Genomic DNA, 23,872 nt, shown 5'->3' with positions numbered 1-23,872 from the left:
TCTTATCACAAAACGTAATTTATATAAGATTATATATGCAAACTAGAAAAACACAATAAAAATAGTTTCTAAGTATATAGATAATGCATAACTAGAGTAGTTAAAAGTAGGAAAAGAACAGAGATAAACTGAAATAATAAGGGAAGGCTTCCCCAAGGGGAAGGAAATGATGTGTGCCTTGTAAGTTACGATTCAAGGAAATTGATGAGAAGAACTAGCCAGGAGAAAAAAACAAAAACAAAAACCCAAAGAAGTCTAGTACAGATCCTAAAATTATGCAATGAGATAGAAATTCTATCTCCTAGTCCTACTAAAGTTTTCTTGTCTTGACTTTCCTATTTTCTTTTTAAAAATAAGTGAAAGTAGGAAAGTAGACTAATTCTATCCTTATTCTCTCACACATATGAAACAAACAACTAGCTTTTTAAAAATTCATCCCTTTATTCTTTATGCTCATATATTTCAGTGGGTGAGCCAGATGTGGGTTGAGCAATGTCTTTGTATGCAAACACAAAGACCTTTATATGCTGACAGATGGCCACCCCCTCACATCTCTATTGGTGTTCCAACCTGTTTAATTGGAAAGAGTTGGTTTACAACATCTGAACTTTTCATGTTTGCTTTTGGAACACATTTCTAATGTTTTCCTGACTCACAATTACACATATGCTCAATAAGTATGAATGGATTGTATCTTGTCCCAAAAAGCAGTATGCTAGTGAAAGCCCTGAATGTCTTCATATAGTTCTTAAAATATTGTCAGATTTGATTTTATATATAAATACTTTATATGGGGTTTAGATGTTTGAAAATATTCATGGTAATATACAAGACACATCATTTTATTCTATTTTATGATAACAAGTTCTATAAAGATTGAGTATCTTTTTCTATAAAAATATGTGTTTGCTGTTATAGGGTGTATTTTGAAGTATTTACTACTTTGCATTTTCAATTATGGGAAAATGCCCCAGGACAGAAGGTAAAATTTTATTCATGAAGTAAACCAATGCCAACATAAATTTTAGAGAGATGACAAAATACTCCAAGGCTCACATATAAGGCTCTGAAAAATCACCTTGTGCAATATTTGCTTGTGAATACTCATACTTTTTACTTTGTCTATAATTGTACATTGTCTATGTTGAGAAGAACAATAATAAAGAAAGCTGTCATTTTGTTTACTTGTTTCATTTAATGAAGAGTTTGCACTTGACTACTTTGTCAAAAGACATTCTCCTTGTTCTCAAGAAATAGGCTAGGGGAAGGATATCTATATAAACAAAGTATTTGTGAAGGATGCAAGGAGGTCTTAAGAGGAGTTTGAGTTTAAATTGAGATTTTTAAAAAAAAATGAGTAGAAATTATTATGAAAGAAAAGGATACTCTGTTTCAAATAGTTTACTAGTTTTTAAAGATAAAGCTTGCTAGTGGTGGGAGGAAGTGTTGAAATAAAGCGGTAAGTGACAAGAGATGAAATAATTGTCTATTTGTTTCCTGTTGTATCTACTTGAAACAACAGATATTCATTAAATATATGGTGGGTGAGCAGAATAAAAAAGAATGAACAGACCATAAAGGGGTCGGTATACCATATAAGTACATTTCTCTATTGAAGAATGTTGACTAGGAGGTGGTAACAGATTTGGTTTTTAGAAAAAAATTACTCTGTCAAAGTCTCATGAATAGAGAGAGTGAGGTCAGGCAAGGAGACCAGTAAGAAGGATAGTGGAGCAATCTCAAAAGAAGTCTTCATCTATTGTCATTGAAAGAAGAGGGGTGATTTAAGAAACTGTTTAAAAAATAAAATCTGTAGTTTGCATACATGTATGGAGTAAAGGAGAGGACTATTTTTTTTTCTGGCATAGGCATGTGAATGAAAAGATATTACACTAACTAGATATAGATATAGAACACAGGAAAGCCAGGCACCAGTGGCTCATGCCTGTAATCCTAGCTACTTAGGAGGCTGAAATCTGAGGATCACAGTTCAAAGTCAGCCCGGGCAGGAAAGTCTGTGAAACTCTTATCTCCAATTAATCACAGAAAAAGCCAGAAATAGCACTGTGCCTCCAGTGGTAGAATGCTAGTCTTGAGCAAAAGTAGTTCAAAGATAGTGTCCAGGCCCCCGAGTTCAAGCCCAGAACTGGCAACACACACACACACACACACACACACACACACACACACACACACACACACACACACACACACACACACACACACACACACACACACACACACACACACACACACACACACACACACACACACACACACACACACACACACACACACACACACACCTAGAAGGAAAAAGAATGAGGGAGGATAATACCAGAATACATTGCAGTTATGTATGAAGACAACATAAAAAAAAACACACTGAAAGATGTTAAAAAAATAGTGGGTAGATATGTGAAGGAGTTATTCCAATTCAAATAGAATATATATTCAAATAGAATATACAGCTGGATGCTGGTGGCTCATGCCTGTAATCCTAGCTACTCAGGAAGCTGAGATCTGAGGATCGCGGTTCAAAGCCAGCCCGGGCAGGAGAGACCTTGAGACTCCTATCTCCAATAAACCACCAGAAAACCGGAAGTGGCGCTGTAGCTCAAGTGGTAGAGCGCTTGCCTTGAGCTGAAGAGCTGAGGGACAGTGCCCAGGCCCAGAGTTCAAGCCCCACGGCCGACAAAAACAAAACAAAACAAAACAAAAAACAAATAGAATATACATATGTACCAAATACCATAGTTAAACCCCTCAGTACATTAATATGCACTAATAAATGAATGGCAAGAAAATAAAACAGGCTATGTTGGCAGGTTGGAGTCGTAATTAGTGGGAATGAGGAAGGTGAGTGGAGAGGACAGGATGAATGAGAGTGAATGTGGTCTAAACACCTTGCATGCTTATATGGAAATACAACAATGAAACTTGTTGAAATTGGTTTGTGTATATGAGGTGGGAGGTAGGGAATCCTGGGGCTTGAATCCTGGGCCTAAGCACTGTCCCTGAGTTTCTTTTGCTTAAGGCTAGGGCTCTACCACTTGAGCCACAGCACCATCTCCATCACACACCAGTTCCAGATTTTTCTGAGTAGTTTATTAGAGATAAGTCTCATGGACCATAGCTCCATTTGTAGCTTTTTTTTTTTTTTTTAAATTTGCCAGTCCTGAGGCTTGAACTTTGGGCCTGGGTCCTGTCTCTAAACTTTGCCCAAGGATAATGCTATACCACTCGAGCCACAGTGCCACTACAGGCTTTTTCTGACTAGTTTACTGGAGATAAGAGTCTCAAAGATTTTCTTGACCAGACTGGTTTCAAACTGGGAGCCTCAGATCTCACCCTCCTGAGTAGCTAGGATTACAGGTGTGAGCCACCAGAGTTTGGCTATTTTAAGAAATGAGGAGAGGCCTTGAGGTTAATGCTTATATGGGAATGTCAAAATGTTAGTTTACATTATAATGTATCCCAATAAAAATCTTAATTAAAAACAAGATAACAATAAAAGAAGAGTACAGGTTTAAAATAAGTAAGTTGGAAGGATATAAGTTTCAAATATGATTTTGAAGTTTCTGTGAGACATTTGTGTAAAGATGTCTGACACTTGGATATGCTTGTCTGCCAAATGCGAGATATCTTCTAAGGTGTTACATTCTTTTGCTATTTTATAGAAAAATAGAACAAAGCTTCAAAGCTTTAATTTTATTTTAAAATTACTTTATTCTGTACACCAATTATTACTTCTGCAATTATTCCAACCTTACGTTTAAGTTATTTCTGTTTGTGTACGTGCACATGTGCACTGGTTATTAGGGCTCTACCACTTGAGCCACACCTCCAGTTTTGGCTTTTTGCTAAATTAGTCGGAGCGAAGAGTCTCTCGGACTTGTCTGCTTGGGCTGGCTTTGAACCGATCCTCAGATCTCACCTCCTGAGTAGCTGGAATTATAGGCACTTAAAATTTAAAAAAAATTATCATTATTATATACCCTTCAAAATATTTTTCCTTGGAATTTTTGGAGGTAGTCAAAAATAAGTAGCTCATTTTTGCTTTTATCCTATGATAGTTCATTTAGTTCAACAAACATTTGTACAGTGTTAAATGGGTGATGTCTTATATTACACTGAGTGTTATATTAAACTTATGAAAAAAAAGAAGTTAAAATAAAGCTCAATGTTACTAAATGACCAGAGAAGGGTTTCTCCAGAAAAAAAGTAGACTACATTGCATTTTACGTTTAAATAATGTGTATGTAATGCCATCTGGAAAGTTCTATGTGTGTTTCAGTTCATTTCTATCTTAAGGCTTCCATTTAATATAGGGCATAATTTCCTTCTTGATCTTCTAATTATTAACTAGATAGCAACTGTAAGCAATGAATGGAGAAAATAACTCCCTTTTTTCCCTAGCTGTTGGTGACATTTGTGACAAGATATCACAGTGAGTTGATATTGCTGTTGACAAAACATTGTACCGTCTCCAAACCTAGAGTCTCTTGTTTATTCTCATTAAGCAACTTTAAAAATTTTTAAATATATATTTTAAATTTAAAAAATTTAAATATATATGTATATATACATGTATATATGTATATGTATATGTGTATATATATACATGTATATATGTATATGTATATGTATATGTGTGTGTGTGTGTATATATATATATATATATGTAGGCTGAGAGCCAGTGGCTCTCTCCTATAATCTTAGCTACTCAGGAGACTAAGATCTGAAGATTGCAGTTTGAAGCCAGCAATTATTGGGCAGAAAAGTCCCTTGAGACTCTTATGTCTAATTAACCTTATTAAAAAGTTCAAAGTGGAGCTGTGGCTCAAGTAGTAGAGTGCTAGTTTGATCAAAAAAGCTCAGTGATAGGGCCCAGGCTTTGAGTTCAAGTCCAGGACTGGTACATACAAAAAAATTCTGGGGAGTTGTATTGGGGGTTGGCTTTGGGCCTTGTACTTGTCAAACAGATACTCTACCACTTGAGGCACTCTGCCAGACTCCAACTTTTTTTTTTTTTTTCACTCTAAAACAATTTATTGGGCAATTGAAACATGGATGCTAGAAAACAAATATTTGTAATCACTATTTTAAAAGGGAAGATGTTATATTGTTATATGAAGTGTTCAATATTTCATTAGTGGTCTTAGACATAATTCAAATAGCAGCTTATCAATATTAGATTATTTTATATTTACAAAGGAAATCACTACCTTATAGAAACTATGCTGAAATAATTCTGTCATATGGCACAAAGCCTTTCTTATCTCATCAATAACTCCTTTCCAGAAATGTAGCTAAGTAGTACGTGTTAGAGCTTGATTTAGGTGAGAATGCCTAAAGCATACAATGTATAGTGTCTCCTTTAAGGGAATGAATCAAATGAACAAAATAAAACTCCAACTTCTTGAACTCTGGGCTTGGTCTCTGCCCCTGTGCTCTTCAGTTCAAGGTGAGCACTCTACCACCTGAGCCACAGTGCTACTTCCAGTTTTCTAGTAGTTTATTGGAGATAAACTACTTGCCGGTGCCTGGCAAGTTTTTTTTTTTTTTTTTTTTTAATGAGTAGGCTTGAACTCAGGGCCTGTGTGCTGTCTTTGAGCTTTTGTTTTTTCTTTTCCTGTCTTTTCGTTTTGTTTCCTTTCGTTTCTCTTTTTGCTTGAAGACAGCACTCTACCATTGGAGCCAAGCCTCTACTTCCAGTTTTGTCTTTTAGTTAGTTTAGTTTTGTAGTTAGTTGGAGGTAAGAGTCTTAGGACCCTCTTCCCCTGGCTGGTTTTGAATTGTAATCATCAGATCTCAGCCTTCTGAGTAGCTATGATTGCAGACATAAACCACTGGCACCCAACAAACTTTTGTGTTTGTGTTTTGGAGGATGGTAGTGGAGTTTGAACTTAGGGCCTTGTGTTCACTGGACAAGCAAACGTTCTACCACTTAAGTGATGCCTCCAGCCTCTAGTTTAGAAGTTTTAAAGGGTATTTTAATTTGTTATTACTGATAGTATAAAAGATAATTTATTTTGCTTTTGAGAGGCTTTTCACATCTGTAGTTGTGCATATGCTAATGGTATAATCAAGTTCATATAAATATGGTATTTTGTATCCAGGTTGAATATTTAATTTTTTATTCCAAATATTGCACTTAATGTGCACATACTCTAATCAACATTGTGAGAGAGAAAATCTTGAGGACAATGAGTTTTATACCAGAGAAGCATCTGATCCAGGAAGAAAACTAAGAAATATAAAGAAACTAAAGAAATATAGGATATGAAGTAAAAATTGATGTATATCACAGAATATAAATTGTTAATAAGATTAGGAAGTTAGACAGATTATTTACAGTTGAAAAAAACGTGATTTCATCCAGACATTTGATCCATTTTGAAGAGAAGAAAAGGTTTAGAAGTGCAGAAATGGGAAAGCAAGAAAAAGGCTTTAGCAAGAAAGATAAGGTTAACGTCTCAGAGATGTGCTTACCCTGAAGATCAAGTTGATGAGGAGCAGGGCCAAATCTTGCTGGGGTCAGGGCACAGAAAAAAAAAATGATTTGGGCTTTATTTGCTGAACTGTTTTTAAGGAAGAGAAAGATTAGCACTGTCTTGTAGCAATAGTAGAACCTGTTTAAATATAACTGAGAGTTATTAATAGTAGAATAACGATTAGTGAGGACCAAAATTCAGGTAATACTGTGAGAAGGGAGGGACTGTTCAAAGAATAAAGAATGGTGTGTGGTGTCTGGGGGCTGGGAAGGTGGCTCAGTGGTAGAGTGCTTGCCTTGCATGCATGAGGCCCTGGGTTTGATTCTTCAGCATCACATAAGAAAAAAGAAAAAAGCCAGCAGTGGCGCTGTGGCTCAAGTGGTAGAGCGCTAGCCTTGAGCTGAAGAGCTGAGGGACAGTGCCCAGTCCCAGAGTTCAGGCCCACGACCGGACCCCCCCCCCCAAAAAAAAAAGAATGGTGTGAATGATCAAGTGTCATGATAGCAGAATTTCGGTGCATAATTTTCTAGGAATTTTACTTCTACACATAATCTAAAAGTAGTTTTTATTTCTAAATTGAGGTTATGGAAATGCTTAGTTCTAGTTTCCTTCTCAGGTCCACACCCTCTCCCTTTGCTTACCATTCTTCCTCTGTTGTAGGCCAAGGAAATTGAATTGCTACCACCCAGTGTATCCTATGGGATTTTAATCTCTTACAAACCTTTTTGCTAAGTGTCAGAATCTCCATAATAGTATACTTTCTAGGTTGGTGAAAATAAACCCAAGGGCCTTGGTCTTTCAAAAATATTTAAAGACTGATGATTTTTATATGGAAGGCTTTCAGAGTAGCAAACATAATAGGTATCAGGAAATTGAAGCTTATATAATTGACACATTTGTCTATAAAGAACATTCAGGTATAGTTATATTTCCAATTTCTTTTTTTGCCTGTTAGTTGCTCTCATGCTCGTATGCTTCAGTAGCATAAAGCCTAGGGCCTCTCTTTGGTGGTTCTATTCTCCAGCAGTTAATTGCTGATTGCCTAAGAATTCTTGGAGTCAACCCTCCTGTGGTGCCAAGTATGAGATTCTGATGGGTTCACTAATATTGTTGTTTCTTACTGTTAAGTGTAATTGCTGGGCAGAAGTTTGATTCCTGAGCATCACAGATGATGCTATTACTGGTCCAGATCTATGCAGTCATAGAGAAAGAATGAATCTACTCTTTTAAGCCACATTCTTTCTAAGGATCAGGGATCCTACATTACAGATCTTAATAGTCAGTTCTTTCAGTGTATACATGCCTCTATCTCCCCATCTGTAAGCCAGCCCCAAGAGAACTGATTTAGGACATGTTTTAGAATCTGCACTAAACAAACCTCCTTCCCCAAGGATGAAGTACTTTCCTTTAACCCTTGAAAACACAAGGTTCTTGTTTAACTCTTTTCAGGGCAATGAGACTGGTTTACCTGTACTTATATAACTGAGGGAAACCTGACTTAAATGACATTCACACAATCAGGAAGATCAGCTTCAAAGTTATTTTCTACTTTGTCCACATGGTAAAGAAATTCTAAGCTTTTCTTGCTAAAGAAGAAAGAAACCACAAAATTTAATCTCCAGTAAAACATCTTTCTAATAGAGCATTTCACTACACATAAAAAGTTTTAAAGTATTATAAAAACATAGTACAAAAATATCAATTTTTTGTCTGTGGTCTTATTTCCTTCTGAGACAAAAATACCACACAACTTGGCAAAAGATAATAACACTTATTATTACAAGCTGTGTAGCTTTTATTCAAAAAGTTTGGGACCACAAATATTACAGAGATTTTTACATTCTGGATTCTTTACACAGACTTTATTACTTGAGCATCCCTGATCCAAAAATCCAAAATCTGAAATACTCTAAGATACAAACCTTTTTAATGTCATGTTTGTGTTAGAAATGTGGCCCACACCTGTAATCCTGGCTACTCAGCAGACTGAGATCTGAGCATCACAGTTTGAAGCTAGTTGGGGAGGAAAGTCTGTAAGATTCTTTTTTTTTTTTTTAATTCAGATTTTGATTAGCACACATTAGGTTGTCTTTATGTTTTCTGGTTTTTTTTTGTTTTATTTTTTATTTTTGGTGCCAGTTCTGGGGCTTCAACTCAGGACCTAGATGCAGTCCCTTGAGCTTTTTTGCTGAAGGAGAGTGCTCTGCAACTTGAGCCACAGCTCCACTTCCAGCTTTTTGATGGTTAGTTGGAGATAACTTTTAGGCTGTCTTTGAACTACAATCCCTATACCTCAGCCTCCTGAGTAGCCAGAATTAGAAGCATGAGGCTCCAACACCCAATTTTGTTTGATTCTTATCTCCAGTTAACCACTGCGTAAGCACTACCACCAAATATATATATATATATATATATATATATACATATATATATGTGTATATATATATATATATAGTTTTGACTTTTCAGATTAGAGATGCTCAACTCGTGCCACCCTCAATTCCAGAATGAACATCATTTGTCAAATGTTTAATTTCTTACAGGCTAAATGCTTTATATACACTTAATTGTTAGGCTAAAATAACAAACAATTAAAGTGGTATCCTTCCCATTTTAGAGATGAAGAAATTGAAGCTTACTTTGCTGAAAACCAAATAATTACCAAATTAACATCTGTCTGACTCTCTTTCCTTCAGTAGATCCTTTCTGCTTTGTGTGTGTGTGTGTGTGTGTGTGTGTTTTGCTTTGTTCTGAGTGTTGGAGGTGAAATTGAAAGCCTTGGTCATGCTAGGCAAGAATTCTTCCACTGAGCTATATCCCTAATTCTTGATTATATGATACAAACTCTCACTATCTAGCCCAAGCTAGTCAACTCATGACGTTCATGTCTCTACTTCTCTAGCACTGGGATTACAGGGATGTAGCTCCATGCCTAACTCCTCTGCTTATTTTTTTTTAAATAAACTAACCTTCCTTTCAGTTTAACTATCATACAGAAAGGCTCCTAGAACTGAAAATTACTTGAATTATAACATTAAATTATATAAAATAATATCAGTTGAAAAGTAATGTGCATATATACTCCCTAATATTAGATGAGAAAGGTAGACGTCCTCAAAATTCACAATCTCAGTCTGATTGTGACAAGACATCAGATAAGCCCCATGTGAGGGACATTTTGCAGAATATCTAATTGGAGCTATTTTAAAGCTTCAAGATCATAATTGATCACAAGAGACCCAGAAGCTCTGAAATTGGAAGAGGTTAAAGAGACATCATGAGTAAATGCAAGGCGATATCCTGGATTGGAACCTAGAACAGAAAGAGACATTTGTAGAAAAACTAGGAAAATTTGAATGATGTCTATAAGGTTAATTAGTATTTTATGTGAATTTCTGTTTTGATAAATATTCCATGGTTATAGAAATAGTTTAACATTAGAGGAAGTTGGATAAAAACCTCTGAGACCTATCTTCCCTTTTAAATTTCTTGTTTAAATCTAATATTTTTAAAAATAAAAATCAATAGAACTTTTATTTGGAGAAGTTAATCAAGGGAATATGGATAGTGTTACTAACTTACTATAGAACAAGTGGTTCTCGTGATAATTCTTAGCCTTAAGTTCAGAAGAGCAACTGGAATAAGGAAAAAAAAAATATTTCATTGGCATGAGGACTTGCAATTTTAGAGATAATACTGACACAATGGTTATACCATATAACTTTATAGCCTGATTTAATATCCTTTCCCTCCAAGATAGAGCTTCTAGAACTTACATTAGTAGACTTAGGCTGAAATAAAGGACTTTTGTTCCCACAGAGAAGGCTTTGTCTTCCTCTGTGTCCCTTGTAAGAAAATTAAATCAGCATGACTTTTTCCATCTCAGAGGGATTTTTCCCCCCATAGGAAGAAATATGTTTTCTAGAGGGTAGAAAGAAAACAAGACTGTTCAGCTTTTTTTTTTTTCCTTCCTGGATAAAAGTTTCACTCAAAATGTCTGAATTTGCCAATCCTACAGAGATCTGAATTTGAAGTTTTACCTTAAAAGTACTTCAACCACAATTACGGTTACCTTCAAAGTACATAGGACTAGTTGAAAAATTATCATGGTTCTACATAGACTGAGTGAATAATACATTCTATGTATCTCAACAATTTATTTATAAATAAAATTTTACTGATTATATAAAAGTTGTATACAGCTCATCACTGGTGACTCATGCCTGTAATCCTAGCTACTCAGGAGGTTGAGATCCAAAGGTCTTGGTTTGAAGCCAGCCAGGGCAGAAAAGTCCCCATGAGAGTCTTTTTTTTTTTTTTTTTTTTTTTGTCGGTCGTGGGGCTTCAGGGCTGTCCCTGCACTCTTCAACTCAAGGTGAACATTCTACCGCTTGAGCCACAGCGCCACTTCCGGTTTTCTAGTGGTTTATTGGAGATCAGAGTCTCACGGATTTTTCTGCCAGGGCTGGCTTTGAACCATGATCCTCAGATCTCAGCCTCCTGAGTAGCTAGGATTACAGGCGTGAGCCACTGGCGCCCAGCTCTGTGAGCTTCTTATCTCCAGTTAAGTACCAGAAAACCAGAAGTGCTCTGTAGCTAAAATGGCAGAACACTAGTCTCGAGTGTACAAGCTCAGGGACAGTACCCAGGCCTTGAGTTCAAGCCCCATGACCAACAAAAACAAAAACAAAAACAAAAAAAACACCACTGTACATATTAATGGAGCATTATGTGATGTCTCAATACATACATATATCATGTCATATTTAAATCTATCATGTTAAATCTAAACGTATCTGTCTCTTCAAACATTTATCATTTCTTTATGAAAAGCATCCAAATCTTTTCTTCTACCTTTTTGACATATTTAATACATAGTTATTATCTGTAGCCATTCTACTATACAATGGCATACTAAAACTTTCCTGCCTATGTTGGCCAGGTCTTCCTCTTTCCTTCTTCCCTTGAATCTTTCTAGCTTGGGTAATCATCATTTCTACTCTCAATGTCTATTAAATCAATTTTTTTTTAGATTTCTCATGTGCGTGAGATCATGCAGTACTTGTCTTCCTGTGCCTAGCTTATTTCATTTAACACAATGGTCTCCAGTTGCATCATAGTGTCACAAGTGGCACAATTTAATTCTTTATATAGCAGAAAACAATATTCTATTGTATATATTTCTTTACCATTCATCAGAGGAGGGAAAGTTAGGCTGTTCATATAGCTTAGCTATTGTGAATAGTGTTGCAATAAACATGGCATTGCAGATATCACTTTAACATACTAACTTCTTTGGATATGTGGTCTCTTGTGGGATTGTTGGATAACATGATAGTGCTTAATTTTTGGAGCAGTGTCTGTACTGTTTTTCCCAATACTTGTAGTAATTTACACTACCATAGTTGTAGAAGACTTTATTCCATTAGAGTTTTAGGATGCTTTTTCTATTTGTAAACTCAGTAAGTTTTTAGGGAATGTCAATTACTAATATCTTCAAAGTCATGTACACTTAGTAGAATACTTTTCTTGTAATTTGATTCTAACAACTCTTAGAGGTAGGTAAGTATACTTATCTATTAAATTGTAGATAAGAGTAGTTTAAAAAGATGGGTGCCAGTTGCTCATGCCTGTAATCCTAGCTATACTGGAAGCCAGGATCTGGAAGACTGAAGTACAAACCCAGCCTGAGCAGAAAAAAAGGTCTATGAGACTCCATTTCCAATTAATCAGCAAAATAGTAGACAGGATGTATGGTTTAAGTGGTAGATTGTATAAGACCCTCGTTCAAGAGCACACACACATGAGCCAAAAAGCAAAAAATTAAAAAGTTTTGATAAGCCTCAACTTAAAATCTTCTGATATCATAGTCCATATTCTTTCACTATATTGAATTCCCATGGAAATCTGAGTGTTATGACACACATCTGTAATCCTAGCACTGAGGAGGCTAAGACAAGAGAATTGCATATCCAAGGCCAACCTGGTTTACATAGTGAAATTCACTCTCAAAAACAAGAACCACCTCACCACCAAAGAACCACCCAGGAACCCCCAGGGCATGTCTTCCTATTAACCTAGTTGGGGGACATATATGAAATGTGATAAAAAAAAAAAAGTACATTTTTTTCGGCAGAGAGGTGCTATTACATTGGCTAGATCCTTAAAGATACTGCCAGGTTTGTCTTTTTCTAAATGCTTATACAGGGAGGTTTAGATAATGTTTTCCGTATCACCAAAAAATCACAGCTTAGAGGCAAATTCTAATACTAATGAATTATGCAAGAACTTTGGTGATGTATAAGGAAAATATGAGGTAAGACCTCATATTTAAGTAATATACAAAAATAAATTTCAAGCTGGGCACTAGTGGCTCACGTCTGTAATCCTAGCTACTCAGGAGGCTGAATTCTGAGGATTGTGGTTCACTGCCAGTCCAGGCAGGAAAGTCTGTGAGACTCTTATGTCCAATTAACTGGAAGACTGGAAGTGGTACTGTGGCTTTAAGTGGTAGAGTGCTAGCCTTGAAGAGTTCAGGGAAGTGCCCAGGTCCAGAGTTCATGCCCCACATGACAAAAAAAAAAAAAAAAAAAAAAAAAAAAAAAAAAAAAAATTCAGCCAAGCACCAATGGCTCACACCTGTAATCCTAGCTACTCAGGAGGCTGAGATCTGAAGGTCATGATCCGGGAGACTCTTATTTCCAATAAACCACTAGAAAACCAGAAGTGGTGCTGTGGCTCAAGTGGAGAGCGCTCGCCTTGAGCTGAAGAGCACAGGGACAGTGCCCAAGCCCAGAGTTCAAGACCCACTACCAACCCCCCCCCCCAAAAAAAAATTCAAGTGAATTAAATGATTTAAATGTAAAAGGCAAGTCAGAAGGCATCTAATGACTTTGAGGTAGGGAGGGACTTTAGCAGTAATATAAATACAGTAACTTACAGTTTTCAGTGTCAGGCATTGTTCTGCATATATGCTTAACACATATTAGCTAAAGTAGTCTTTATAACAAAGCTGTGAGATAGGTTTTCTGTTTTACAAATGAGAAAAGTGAGGAATAAAGGGATGAGGAATCTACTTAAGGTTACTTCCTTACTTTTGTCTTTTCTTTCTGTTTTCTTTGAATATTAAATTATTTAATTTCAAATAAATCTGTAAATTAGGTTACCAGTGGTCTGGAGTGGAATGAGAGAATTGTTTGCTGAAGGTCATAGGAAATTTTATTTTTAAATTATCTTTAAATGGTTATGCAAAGGAGTTACCACTTAACATCTTGATCAATGTCACATTCTCACCCATTCCACCCAACTCATCCCTTTTCTTAACTTTGTAGGATACACATTGCATTCTTGCTGCATTCTCCCCCCTTCTCCAATTCATTCGTTTACCCCTTTCTCTTTCATATCACCCACCACTCAAGTACCAGTTTCTTGGTGTTTATTTGATTTACTTTGACTTTGCCTTTCTATGGAATTACACTATTAGAGTTCTCCCTTTATATACACTCAACATACCACCCAACATATTTACTTATATGTTTATAAACTCATTCTAGCTTCCACATATGAGTAAAAACATGCAACCTTTGATAATCTTAGTAGATAGAGATAAAGCTTTTGGCAAGATCCAACATCCTTTTATGATACAAGCTCTGGAGAAGCTAGGAATACATGGAATATTCCTCAACATAATAAAGGCTGTTCATGACAAACCTACAGCCAACATTATATTTAACGGTGAAAAGCTAAAACTATTTCCACTAAAATCAGGAACAAGGCAAAGATATTCAGTTGCTCTACTCCTCTTAATATAGTACTGGAATTCCTGGCAAAAACAATGAGGGAAGAGAAATACATATAGGAGATCCAAATAGGGAAGGAAGAAGTTAAAACTATCCTTATTTGCAGTTGATATGATCCTATATTTAAAGGACTCTATAGATTTCTCCCTCAAGTAAAGTAGCAGAATATAAAATCAATCCACAAAAATAAGTAACTTTTAAGCCGGGTGCTGGTGGCTCCCTTTAATCCTAGCTACTCAGGAGGCTGAGATCTGAGGATCATGGTTCATAGCCAGCCCGGGCAGGAAAGTCCGTGAGACTCTAATCTCCAGTTAACCACTAGAAAACTGGAAGTGGTGCTGTGGCTCAAGTGGTAGAGTGCTCACCTTGAGCTGAAGAGCTGAGGGACAACACCTAGGCCCCACCATTGAAAAAAAAAAAAAAAAAAACCTTTTCTGTATGCCAACAAGGAGAAGATTGAGATTGAAATCAGGAAAGCAATTCCATTAGAGGTAATATTACAAAATCCAATCAAACCAACCTAAGAATTTACTAAGTATGTGAAAGACTTCTAAAATGAACACTGTAAAAATTTGAAGAAGGAAGGAAATAGAAGACATAAGGAAGAAAAAAGACCTTCCGTGCTCCTGGATTGGCAGAATTGATATCAGGAAAATGGTAATACTGCTCAAAGCAGTCTACAAATTCAATGTGATACCCATCAAAATCCCAATATCAATCTTCAATGAGATAGGGAAAACAATCCAAAAATTCATATGGAACCACAAAATTCTCTGAATTGCAAAAGCATTCCTGAGCAGAAAAGGTAGTGCTGGAGATATAATAATGCCAAACTTCAAATTCTTTCTTTCTCTTGCTCTTTTACTTTAAAATTTTTTATTAGCATAATTGTAAAGGGACTTAATTGTGGCATTTATGACATGGATATAATATACTTGGATCAAATTTACTCCATCTAAATTATTCTTCTTTAATTCCCTCCCCTCTGCTTTTTAACAGTTTTGGAGGACTTCCTTATGCTATTTATATATATATGAAAATGTACTCAAGTGGTAGAGCACTAGCCTTGAGCTGAAAATCTGAGGGACAGCGCCCAGGCCCAGAGTTCAGGCCCCACAACCGGACCCCCCAAAAAAAATGTTGGGGAAGGGGAAAAACAAATCGTTTAAATAGGGATACAGGTGGACCCATTGCAACAATGAGATGTACAAGTCGTTATGTCGAAAACAAACTTTACAACTTTGGTGCGGGGAGGGGGGGCTGGGGGGAGGAAGCGGGGAGGATTTGTGGGGGTGGGGAGGGGGGGAGGATGAGAAGGGATGGGAAGGGGAAACAAAGGAGGAGGCTACAATGCTTGATAAGAAATGTACTCATTATCTTGCCCATGTAATTGTAACCCCTCTGTACAGTATTTTCACAATTAAAAAAAAAAAAGAAAATGTACACTATAATATTCACTTCCATCACTCTACCCTGTGTCCCTGGGGCAAACTCTTCATAGAAGAGTTTGTTTCTCTTCATAGAAGAGGAACCTCATAATTTATAAATAGGAAAATATACTTTATTGCTTGGGTAATGAGAAGTACACAATTTGAAATCATGATATGATACTCTTCAGCCACCAGATAGGCAAAAATTTTAAAGCTTATGATGATATCAGATGTTGATGGAAGGTAGGGAATGAGACCATTATTTCATTGCTTATAGGAGTGTAAATTGCTACCACTACTTTAAAAACTAGGTAGGCATTGCTGAATAGTAATTGTATTCTGTTATATACTAAAAAGACAAAATTGTACTTCTGAGAGCTAGAAGGCATACATAGAATTCTCATAGAAATGTTATTCATAATGGCTAAAAACCAAAAACAACTCAAATATGTAGGTGTTAAATTAATGTAATAAAATGTAATTGTAAAGCCAAGTGCCGGTGGCTCATGCCTATAATCCTAGGTAGAGGGGAGGCTGAGATCTGAGGATTACAGTTGAAAGCCAGATTGGGCAGGAAAGTCCATGAGACTCTTAACTCCAGTTAGCCACCGGAAAACTGAAAGTGGTGCTGTAGCTCAAAGTGGTAGAATGCTAGCCTTGAGTGAAAAAGCTCAGGGACAGCACCCAGGCCCTGAGTTCAAGCCCCATGACCACCACCACCACCAACAACAACAACAAAAATGTAATAGTAGTACAAACATGAATGACTACACACTTGCCTAGGATGGATTTGACTCCCAGCTCCATAGGAAAAAAAAAACCCAAAACAACAAAATAGAATAATGCTATATAAATTTACCCCAGAATAATCTCAAAATCATAATACTATATTAAGAAAAAAGATAAAGAATGCATCATAATTTTTTGTTCATATGGATTGAGCCTTCCTAATCTGAAAATCCATAATCTTAAATGCTCCAGAATTTAAAATTTATAGCATTCAAAAAGTTTTGAATTTCAGGGTATTTTATATTTCAATTTTCCAATTAGGGATACTCAAATGGAAATATGTGCAAGTACTCCCAATACTGAAAACTGAAATCTTAAATAGTGATAGCTCCAAGCTACAAGTTAATTGGAGATAAGAGTCTCTCAGATTTGTCTGTGTGGTCTGGATTTGAACCTCAGTCCTCAAGTCTTGGTTTCCTAAGTAGTAAGGATTACAGACATGAGCCACCAGTCCCTGGTGAAAAGAATAAAATTCTTAAGGAGTTAAGCAATAACTAACATGACTTCTGGGAAAGTGAAGGGGATGCCACCACACCAGTAGCTTCAAATGTCTTCGAAGTGAGACTCCGTGTGTTGGCTTTACTATTATTTTTAAAAATTGTCTTGCACTTAATTAGTCTACTCTAGGAATGATCTATTTTTCAATTAAAAAGTAAATAAAATCTATTTTTCAATTAAAAATGCAGAAGAGACAAGATTTGTAAAGAAACTGTCTAGAATGCATTTCCAAATAGTGTTAGATACAACTAGGAACCTGAGTGTCCAGTCTTCCTATTGTACTGAGACAGATAATGTTTCCTTTCTTTGGAAATCATATTTTGTAAACTCGAATTTATCAGAGGAAACATTTAAATGACAGATAATAGAGCCAGAAGAAAATTAACAAGCTTCTTCTGGGAAGAAAGTCTGATGAATTAATTAAATCCTTCTAGCTTGCTTTTATGAAATACACAGAAATAATCTATAATATAAGGAGAAAGAAAACAGAAGAGTATACTACTAGCTAGTGTACCACTAGCTTTGTGACCTTAAAACTTGAGTCTGCTGTCTCTAAAGTTACCAAATGAGAATGTTCAGAGTGCTAGTATCAATATGGTGCTCCTATTAATTTGAATGCACTTAAATATGGAACTATAGCCAATCTTCACAATCTCTTGAAGCAGAAACTTAGTATCATTTTTTAGATGTGGAGATTTAACTTGTTTAATACTCAGGATGGTGAGAAAGAGAGAAAACCAAGATTTCTGAATGTTGAATGGTAATTTTAGGTAATTAATGAATATTATACTCTATATTTTATAACCCCTAATGGGAACCCAATAAATGTTAATATTGCCTCCTGACCACCCTACCCTCTGGGGAGTTAGAACTTAATCTTTAGTATTGTTCATCTCAACACTAGGTTAAATAAGTTTGTGTTTACTAATCTGAAACTAAGTGTCTGCTTGTGCTGTCTCTGTGAGAAAATTAATTCTGGATTGTAGGCTTTTACAAGAAAATTTTTGGAACACACATAGCAATATACACAAAACATGTATTTCTATTTTATCTATACTGATTATAAAGGAATTCAGAAGTTAATATGTTTGGGACACAACTTATCTAAATGCTATTTAGTCTCCTATATTGTCTCTTACATTTCCTCTTTTTGAAGTTGCTTTCAAAATGCATAAATCTCTGTCCAAATAATGGAGCAATTCAGTGGGGTTGAGAATTCTTATGGTCATATTTCTTCTGGTTAAAAAAAGTGAATGAAGTGAGAAATAACTTTCCTGCTTGAATTAAATTAGCCTTCCTGAGTTATAGCTTTGTAAATATGATACTGATTTTTTCTTTTTTTTTTTTTGCCTTTGAGGTTTACTTTTTGACTTTTCAAATAAACTTTTAAATTTGATTTTAGTAAGATCAGTAATCAGAAAATATTTTGTGCTTTTGAGTATTAAAAATTTCTGTCTGAATGTGGATTTCCTCTAATCATATTTTGGATTATTTGCCTTCAAAATTACAAGGAATCTCCTTAGCATAATAGCCCAATGTTTCCAACAATAATGCTCTCCTTTTTTTCCTCTAGCAAAGGAACTTTGCTCATTGCATAATGGTCTTTTCCATGACTGTAGAAAGATACAGAAATAATCTTTTACCAGAATATTCAGTTATTATTATAGTAAAAAAACAAAAAAATCTTTAAAATCTTTAAAGACCTTTAAAAATACATAGTCCAAATGTGAAATGAAGGATTGTTAATAACTTTTCATTTTTTTCTATTTTCTCATGTAAAAATTTCCTCATGGTCTTATCTCTTAAAACTTGTTTTTAATATGGTGAGAGATTATAATCAGTAAATTTCTGTTGATTTCAGACTCTATTTTAATTAATGGCTCCAATCTCCCCTCAAATTGTTTTTAGTTATTAAAAAGAAGATAGAAGAAGAAATAAATATTCTTAGCTATTTTTTCCTATATATCGTTCTTGCCATTTCCAAGTACCTACACATAAACTATCTGAGGAAGATGAAAAGCAAGACTCCTGAAGGACATAAATTTATTATTTCCCCTGAATAGAACTATACTTTTTAGTTTTTCGATGGCTACTTAAAATTGGTATTATTATATATAAAGTATACATACACATACATAGTTTATAGCTTGTAAGCTGTAGGAAAAAGGTAGTGCTTTTATAACAATAATATGCCAAGACATTTGACAGATAAGAAAGAAATTATATCACTAGCTAATTGATATAAAGCATACTGGCTCCAACTGGTTTTGATCCCCATACTGTAGGACTTTGCGATCCTTCTTCTTCTCAATTTAAAAGTTTTCTGTCCCCAAACTATTTCTGTCATGTGTTCATAATGAGCTCTTTTATTAATTCACATTTTGATGTTGTTGTTGTTGGTTGTGGGGCTTGAACTCAGGGCCTGAGCACTGTTCCTGAGCTTTTTTGCTCAAGGCTAGTGCTCTCACTTTGAGCCACAGTGCCATTTCCGGTTTTTAGGAGTTTAGAGTCTCAGGGACTTTCATTCCTGGGCTGGCTTTGAACCTCGATCTTCAGATCTCAGCCTCTTGAGTAGCTAGGATTATAGGCGTGAGCCACTGCCACCCGGCAATATTAGTCACATTTTTGTTCCACTCTAGTCTTTTTTTTTCAGTTTTTTTTTAAATTTTAAGAAGTACTCATATTTTCCTTTTTCCAGTGATTTTTTTTTTCAGAGTTTAAGACAGAATAATCTAGGATATTTACTTTATTTGCCTACTAGGAAGTCTAACTTCAACATCTAAGAATTTTGTTATTATCTTCACAATTGCTTTCATGGTTTGACTATGTGTTGGACATTGTGCTAAGTACCTTCTGATCTTTACTTCTCATAATAACCCTATAAAGGTTGATATAATTGTCTTCATTTTTGTCTTCATTTTATAAAGAAGAATACTCAAACTAAAAGAGAGTAACTGCTTTGTGCTAAGTAGTCACTAAAAGATCTGGAATATGAGCCAATCTCTATTTTTTTAAGGCTACATTTTCCCCCCTTATGAATCCTGTTATCTTCTTTTCTACATTCTACCACCCTTATCACCTAATCAATGTAATTATAAAATAATGGAAATTCTCAATATTTTCACTGACAGATTATTTGAAAAGACTATTTGACAAATTGTTGTTTTTTTTTTTTTTGGGTCCGGTCATGGGGCCTGAACTCTGGGCCTGGGCATTGTCCTTCAGCTCTTCAGTTCAAGGCTAGCGCTCTACCACTTGAGCCACAGCGCCACTTCTGGCTTTTTTCTTTTTGCTTATGTGGTGCTGAGGAATTGAACCCAGGGCCTCAGGCATGCAAGGCAAGCACTCTACCACTGAGCCACCTTTCTAGCCCCTATTTGACAAAATTTTTTGTGACATAAACAACTGCTGTATTTTGAAATGATACCTTTGAATTTCCTTTTGAAAAATGAAAGCTATTTATGTTAGACAATAAATTACTTGTTTGCATATGTTTGGAGAAATCATAGTTTTTATTTTTTTTTTTTGTGTATGTGTGTGTTTAGTTTTTGTTGCTGAGGATTGAACCTAGGGCCTTATACAAGTTAGTATACTTTACTATAAAACTGTTTTCTCAGCCCCAATAAATAAAGGTTTTAGGTGTTAAATCTTACAATATTATTAATCTTACACACCCATAAGTGTGTAAGTTCTATGTGAATTGATATTATAGGGCTGGGAAGGTGGCTCAGTGGTAGATTGCTTGCTTGCATGCATGAGGCCCTGGGTTCAATTCCTCAGTACCATATAAGCAGAAAAAGCCGGAAGTGGTGCTATGGCTCAAGTGGTAGAGCACTAGCCTTGAGCTGAAGAGCTGAGGGACAGTGTCCAGGCGGAGTTCAGGCCCCACCACTGATAAAAAGAAAGAAAGAAAAAATTGATATTATAAAAAAATTTCAACCTCTTTGTTGAATGGCAAGTCCTTTATATAACTACTTAAAAATAATTTAAAAAATCATCTGATATAATTTAAGAAATATTTAGTATATACTTGTTTATACTTTTTATGAATAATTCTTTTTCTTTGTGTAATTCTCTGTAGTATATACTTTACTAGAAACTCAAATTCTTAAAAAGTGACACAGCTCAACAAATTATATCTTAAAATTTGTGTTAGCTTTTATTAGAAGTATAGATTTCTGATTGTATTAAAATTTTAGTTCTGCTCCTAGAGGCCACCAAGAAAACACCATGGACCTGTCCAAAAAATGTTAGGAATCCAGAGTTTGATAGGTGATTCTTGGAATACAGAATTTGATAGGTGATTCTTGGAATACATGAGCCTGGCTTTCTTTATTTTCTATAGTAGGTTTTATTTGAGTAACGCCCTAAGAATTTTCATGGAAAGCTGTTTCTTTTTAAAATTCATTTTTAAAATTTCTTAAAAGTACTGTTTTAATTCTCCAAAAGAAAATCTAGTTCTGTGCCCTTATTCTCCAAATATGAATCTGTGACTGCTTGATTCTTTCATTTCAAATTTATGGATAAGCATGTGTTCTGTTAATAGTCTTTTTTTAAAAAAATTTATATCATTGACCTTTGCTTCAGAAAGCATTCAAAGGTCTTTAACAGAGGGAGCCATGAAAGGGGATGTTGTAAAGGCTTTATTCTATAAAAGAAGTCACACAGGCATGCTTTATGTTTGCAGAGTGATTTAATTCTTATGCATGCCGACATTGGCCATGGGCCATGAGTAACATGATAGAAAAGCACTTCTGGTGCAACCTTACAACCAAACTTTCCTCTCTCTGTTTGTTTTTGTTTGTTTTGGTTTTTGTTTTTAAGAGAGAAAAGTACTTCTTATTCTATTATTTTAAATTCATTCTAGGAAAAGTGAAGCATGCTATCTAACCTTAGTTAACAGCTTGATCAAGATTCATAATTTACTCTTAGATTTTTTTAAAAAATAAGTAACTAAGGAACAGATTCTCCAGGGAGAAAGACTGCTGATTGCATCAGTCTTTTGAGTGCCCAGAAAATAATTCTGAAGGTCAAGCCTCCTCATAGGGCTAGCAACTACTTTGGGGCCATTGGCTATGTTATGGCTTATTATTGTGTTCAATACCTTTATTATCTCAGCAGTACATCAAGGATTATGACCTTTACCTAGTAAGTTTATCTTGAAAATCAGAAATGAGGTATATGTAGTGACATAGGCCCTCAATATATGGGGTCCTTTATTTCTTTCTTACTACTAATCATTATTATATCATTCTTGCTTTTAGATAGCTTACTTTACATTCTCTGTAAAATTATTTGTTTCCTAAGAAATTGCATAACTTGACACACTAGGCAGTTTTTAATAGGAATCCAGATTTGATAGGTGATTCTTGGAATACAAGGCTTTGAGACCATGGCTTACATGAGCCTAACTCATGTAAGAATTTTCATGTACAGCTGTTTTTTAAAATTCATTTTTAAAATTTCTTGAGATTACAGAGAAGTAGGACAGTGGAGGAGAGAAGTACAGTTCAACTTTAACTACTTGAAGTAGACTTTTTTAAATGTAGAAGATAAAACTCATTATTTAACTCAAGGAATAGTAAATAGACACATCTTAAATTGTCAAAATTTAAAAAATATATTTAAAAACAGTCCTTAGGTTTGGATGCTACAAGTAGAATACACATGTAGACTATGTGTTGTACTTCCATTTTTTTTTTTCAAAATTCTATCCAGAGTTCCAATTAACTTATAACCTCCATTTTAAATATAGAAATAGGAATATAGGAGGCAGTAGGGATGGTTTTAACTGTTATGCATTAAAACTATGTAAGTATTAGCAATTTTAGCTTGGTTCATGAACTAAGACTAACAAATCCATGGGGGCTTATTATTAGAAGCTGAATCTCTAAGGAAATTATTCTATAAAGAGTTTTATGTTCAGTTGTCTCTTACCAATATGACTGGTACCAAAATCTATCCAGATAAAATCTAAATCTTGAGGTACATAATTAGCATGTAAAGAAACCTTTTACTCCAGCTGGGTATCCTTGGCCTCATGTAGAGAATTATATCAACTTGTGAGCATCAAAATGGATACAAGATGACACATTCATTAAGATCTTACTGTTTATATTACTCAGCTAAAAGTTGGGTGATGACTAGTTGGCGTTTCTTCTTTTTTCCAGAGTGGAATGAATGCCAATAGAACTGTGGGATAATTAAGCAATGAAATATAGCAGTGGTACAAGTTTTATGCCCCCAGTGCATTGTAAACAAAGATTTTACATTGAGCATTTCTGTTCTTTGTATATCCTCTTATATATTAACTATACAAATATAGAAGATCAAAAAGTGATCACCAATGATTAATATTAAAGTATTAATACCATGTTATTATGAATATAATATACCATGTCTGGCATAAGATTGAAAAATACAAGCTGGATTATATAGTCATGAATATCTCATTAAAGTTCTGATTTAAATTAAACTAGAATCTAGAATCTAGTTGGAATTCCTCACTGTACATTAAGATCATCTGTGTGAGATGTTAGGCAATGAAACTTTCAAAATGATTTACTTTTGTTCATTGGCTTTGCCTTTATTTACAGTTCTGGAAATTGCCAGTGCAGAGTGGGTATCACCGGCTCTACGTGTAACAGATGCCAAGATGGATATTATGGGTTTAGTAAGAATGGCTGCTTGCCCTGCCATTGCAATAATCGGTCTGCCAGCTGTGATGCTCTTACAGGTACATACTTTCCTTAATTTGCCATATTGTTATTCTGTTGTTATTTTCATTGAGGGATTTCACTATACATTGATACTTCTCAAATAGTCTAAAAGGGGCTTTCTCTTCTAAATTAAATGTCAT

At 35.1% G+C, this 23,872-nt stretch overlaps 1 protein-coding gene across 1 annotated transcript in view; it reads left to right on the top strand.

Annotated features, from left to right (window-relative positions):
- Positions 1 to 23,872, top strand: part of Megf9 (multiple EGF like domains 9) — a 91,654-nt gene that overhangs the window by 46,999 nt on the left and 20,783 nt on the right. The window contains exon 3 of the mRNA XM_070012633.1: positions 23,610 to 23,749. Coding sequence (XP_069868734.1) covers positions 23,610 to 23,749 — 140 coding nt within the window. The remainder of the gene's footprint in view (positions 1 to 23,609; positions 23,750 to 23,872) is intronic.

This window comes from Dipodomys merriami, unplaced genomic scaffold (assembly GCF_024711535.1).
Source record: "Dipodomys merriami isolate MVZ:Mamm:240054 unplaced genomic scaffold, mDipMer1.0.p SCAF_11, whole genome shotgun sequence".
In the NCBI taxonomy this organism is placed as follows: domain Eukaryota; kingdom Metazoa; phylum Chordata; class Mammalia; order Rodentia; family Heteromyidae; genus Dipodomys; species Dipodomys merriami.
The sequence above is the reverse complement of the archived record's forward strand: the minus strand, read 5'-3'. Positions and strand labels throughout refer to the sequence as shown.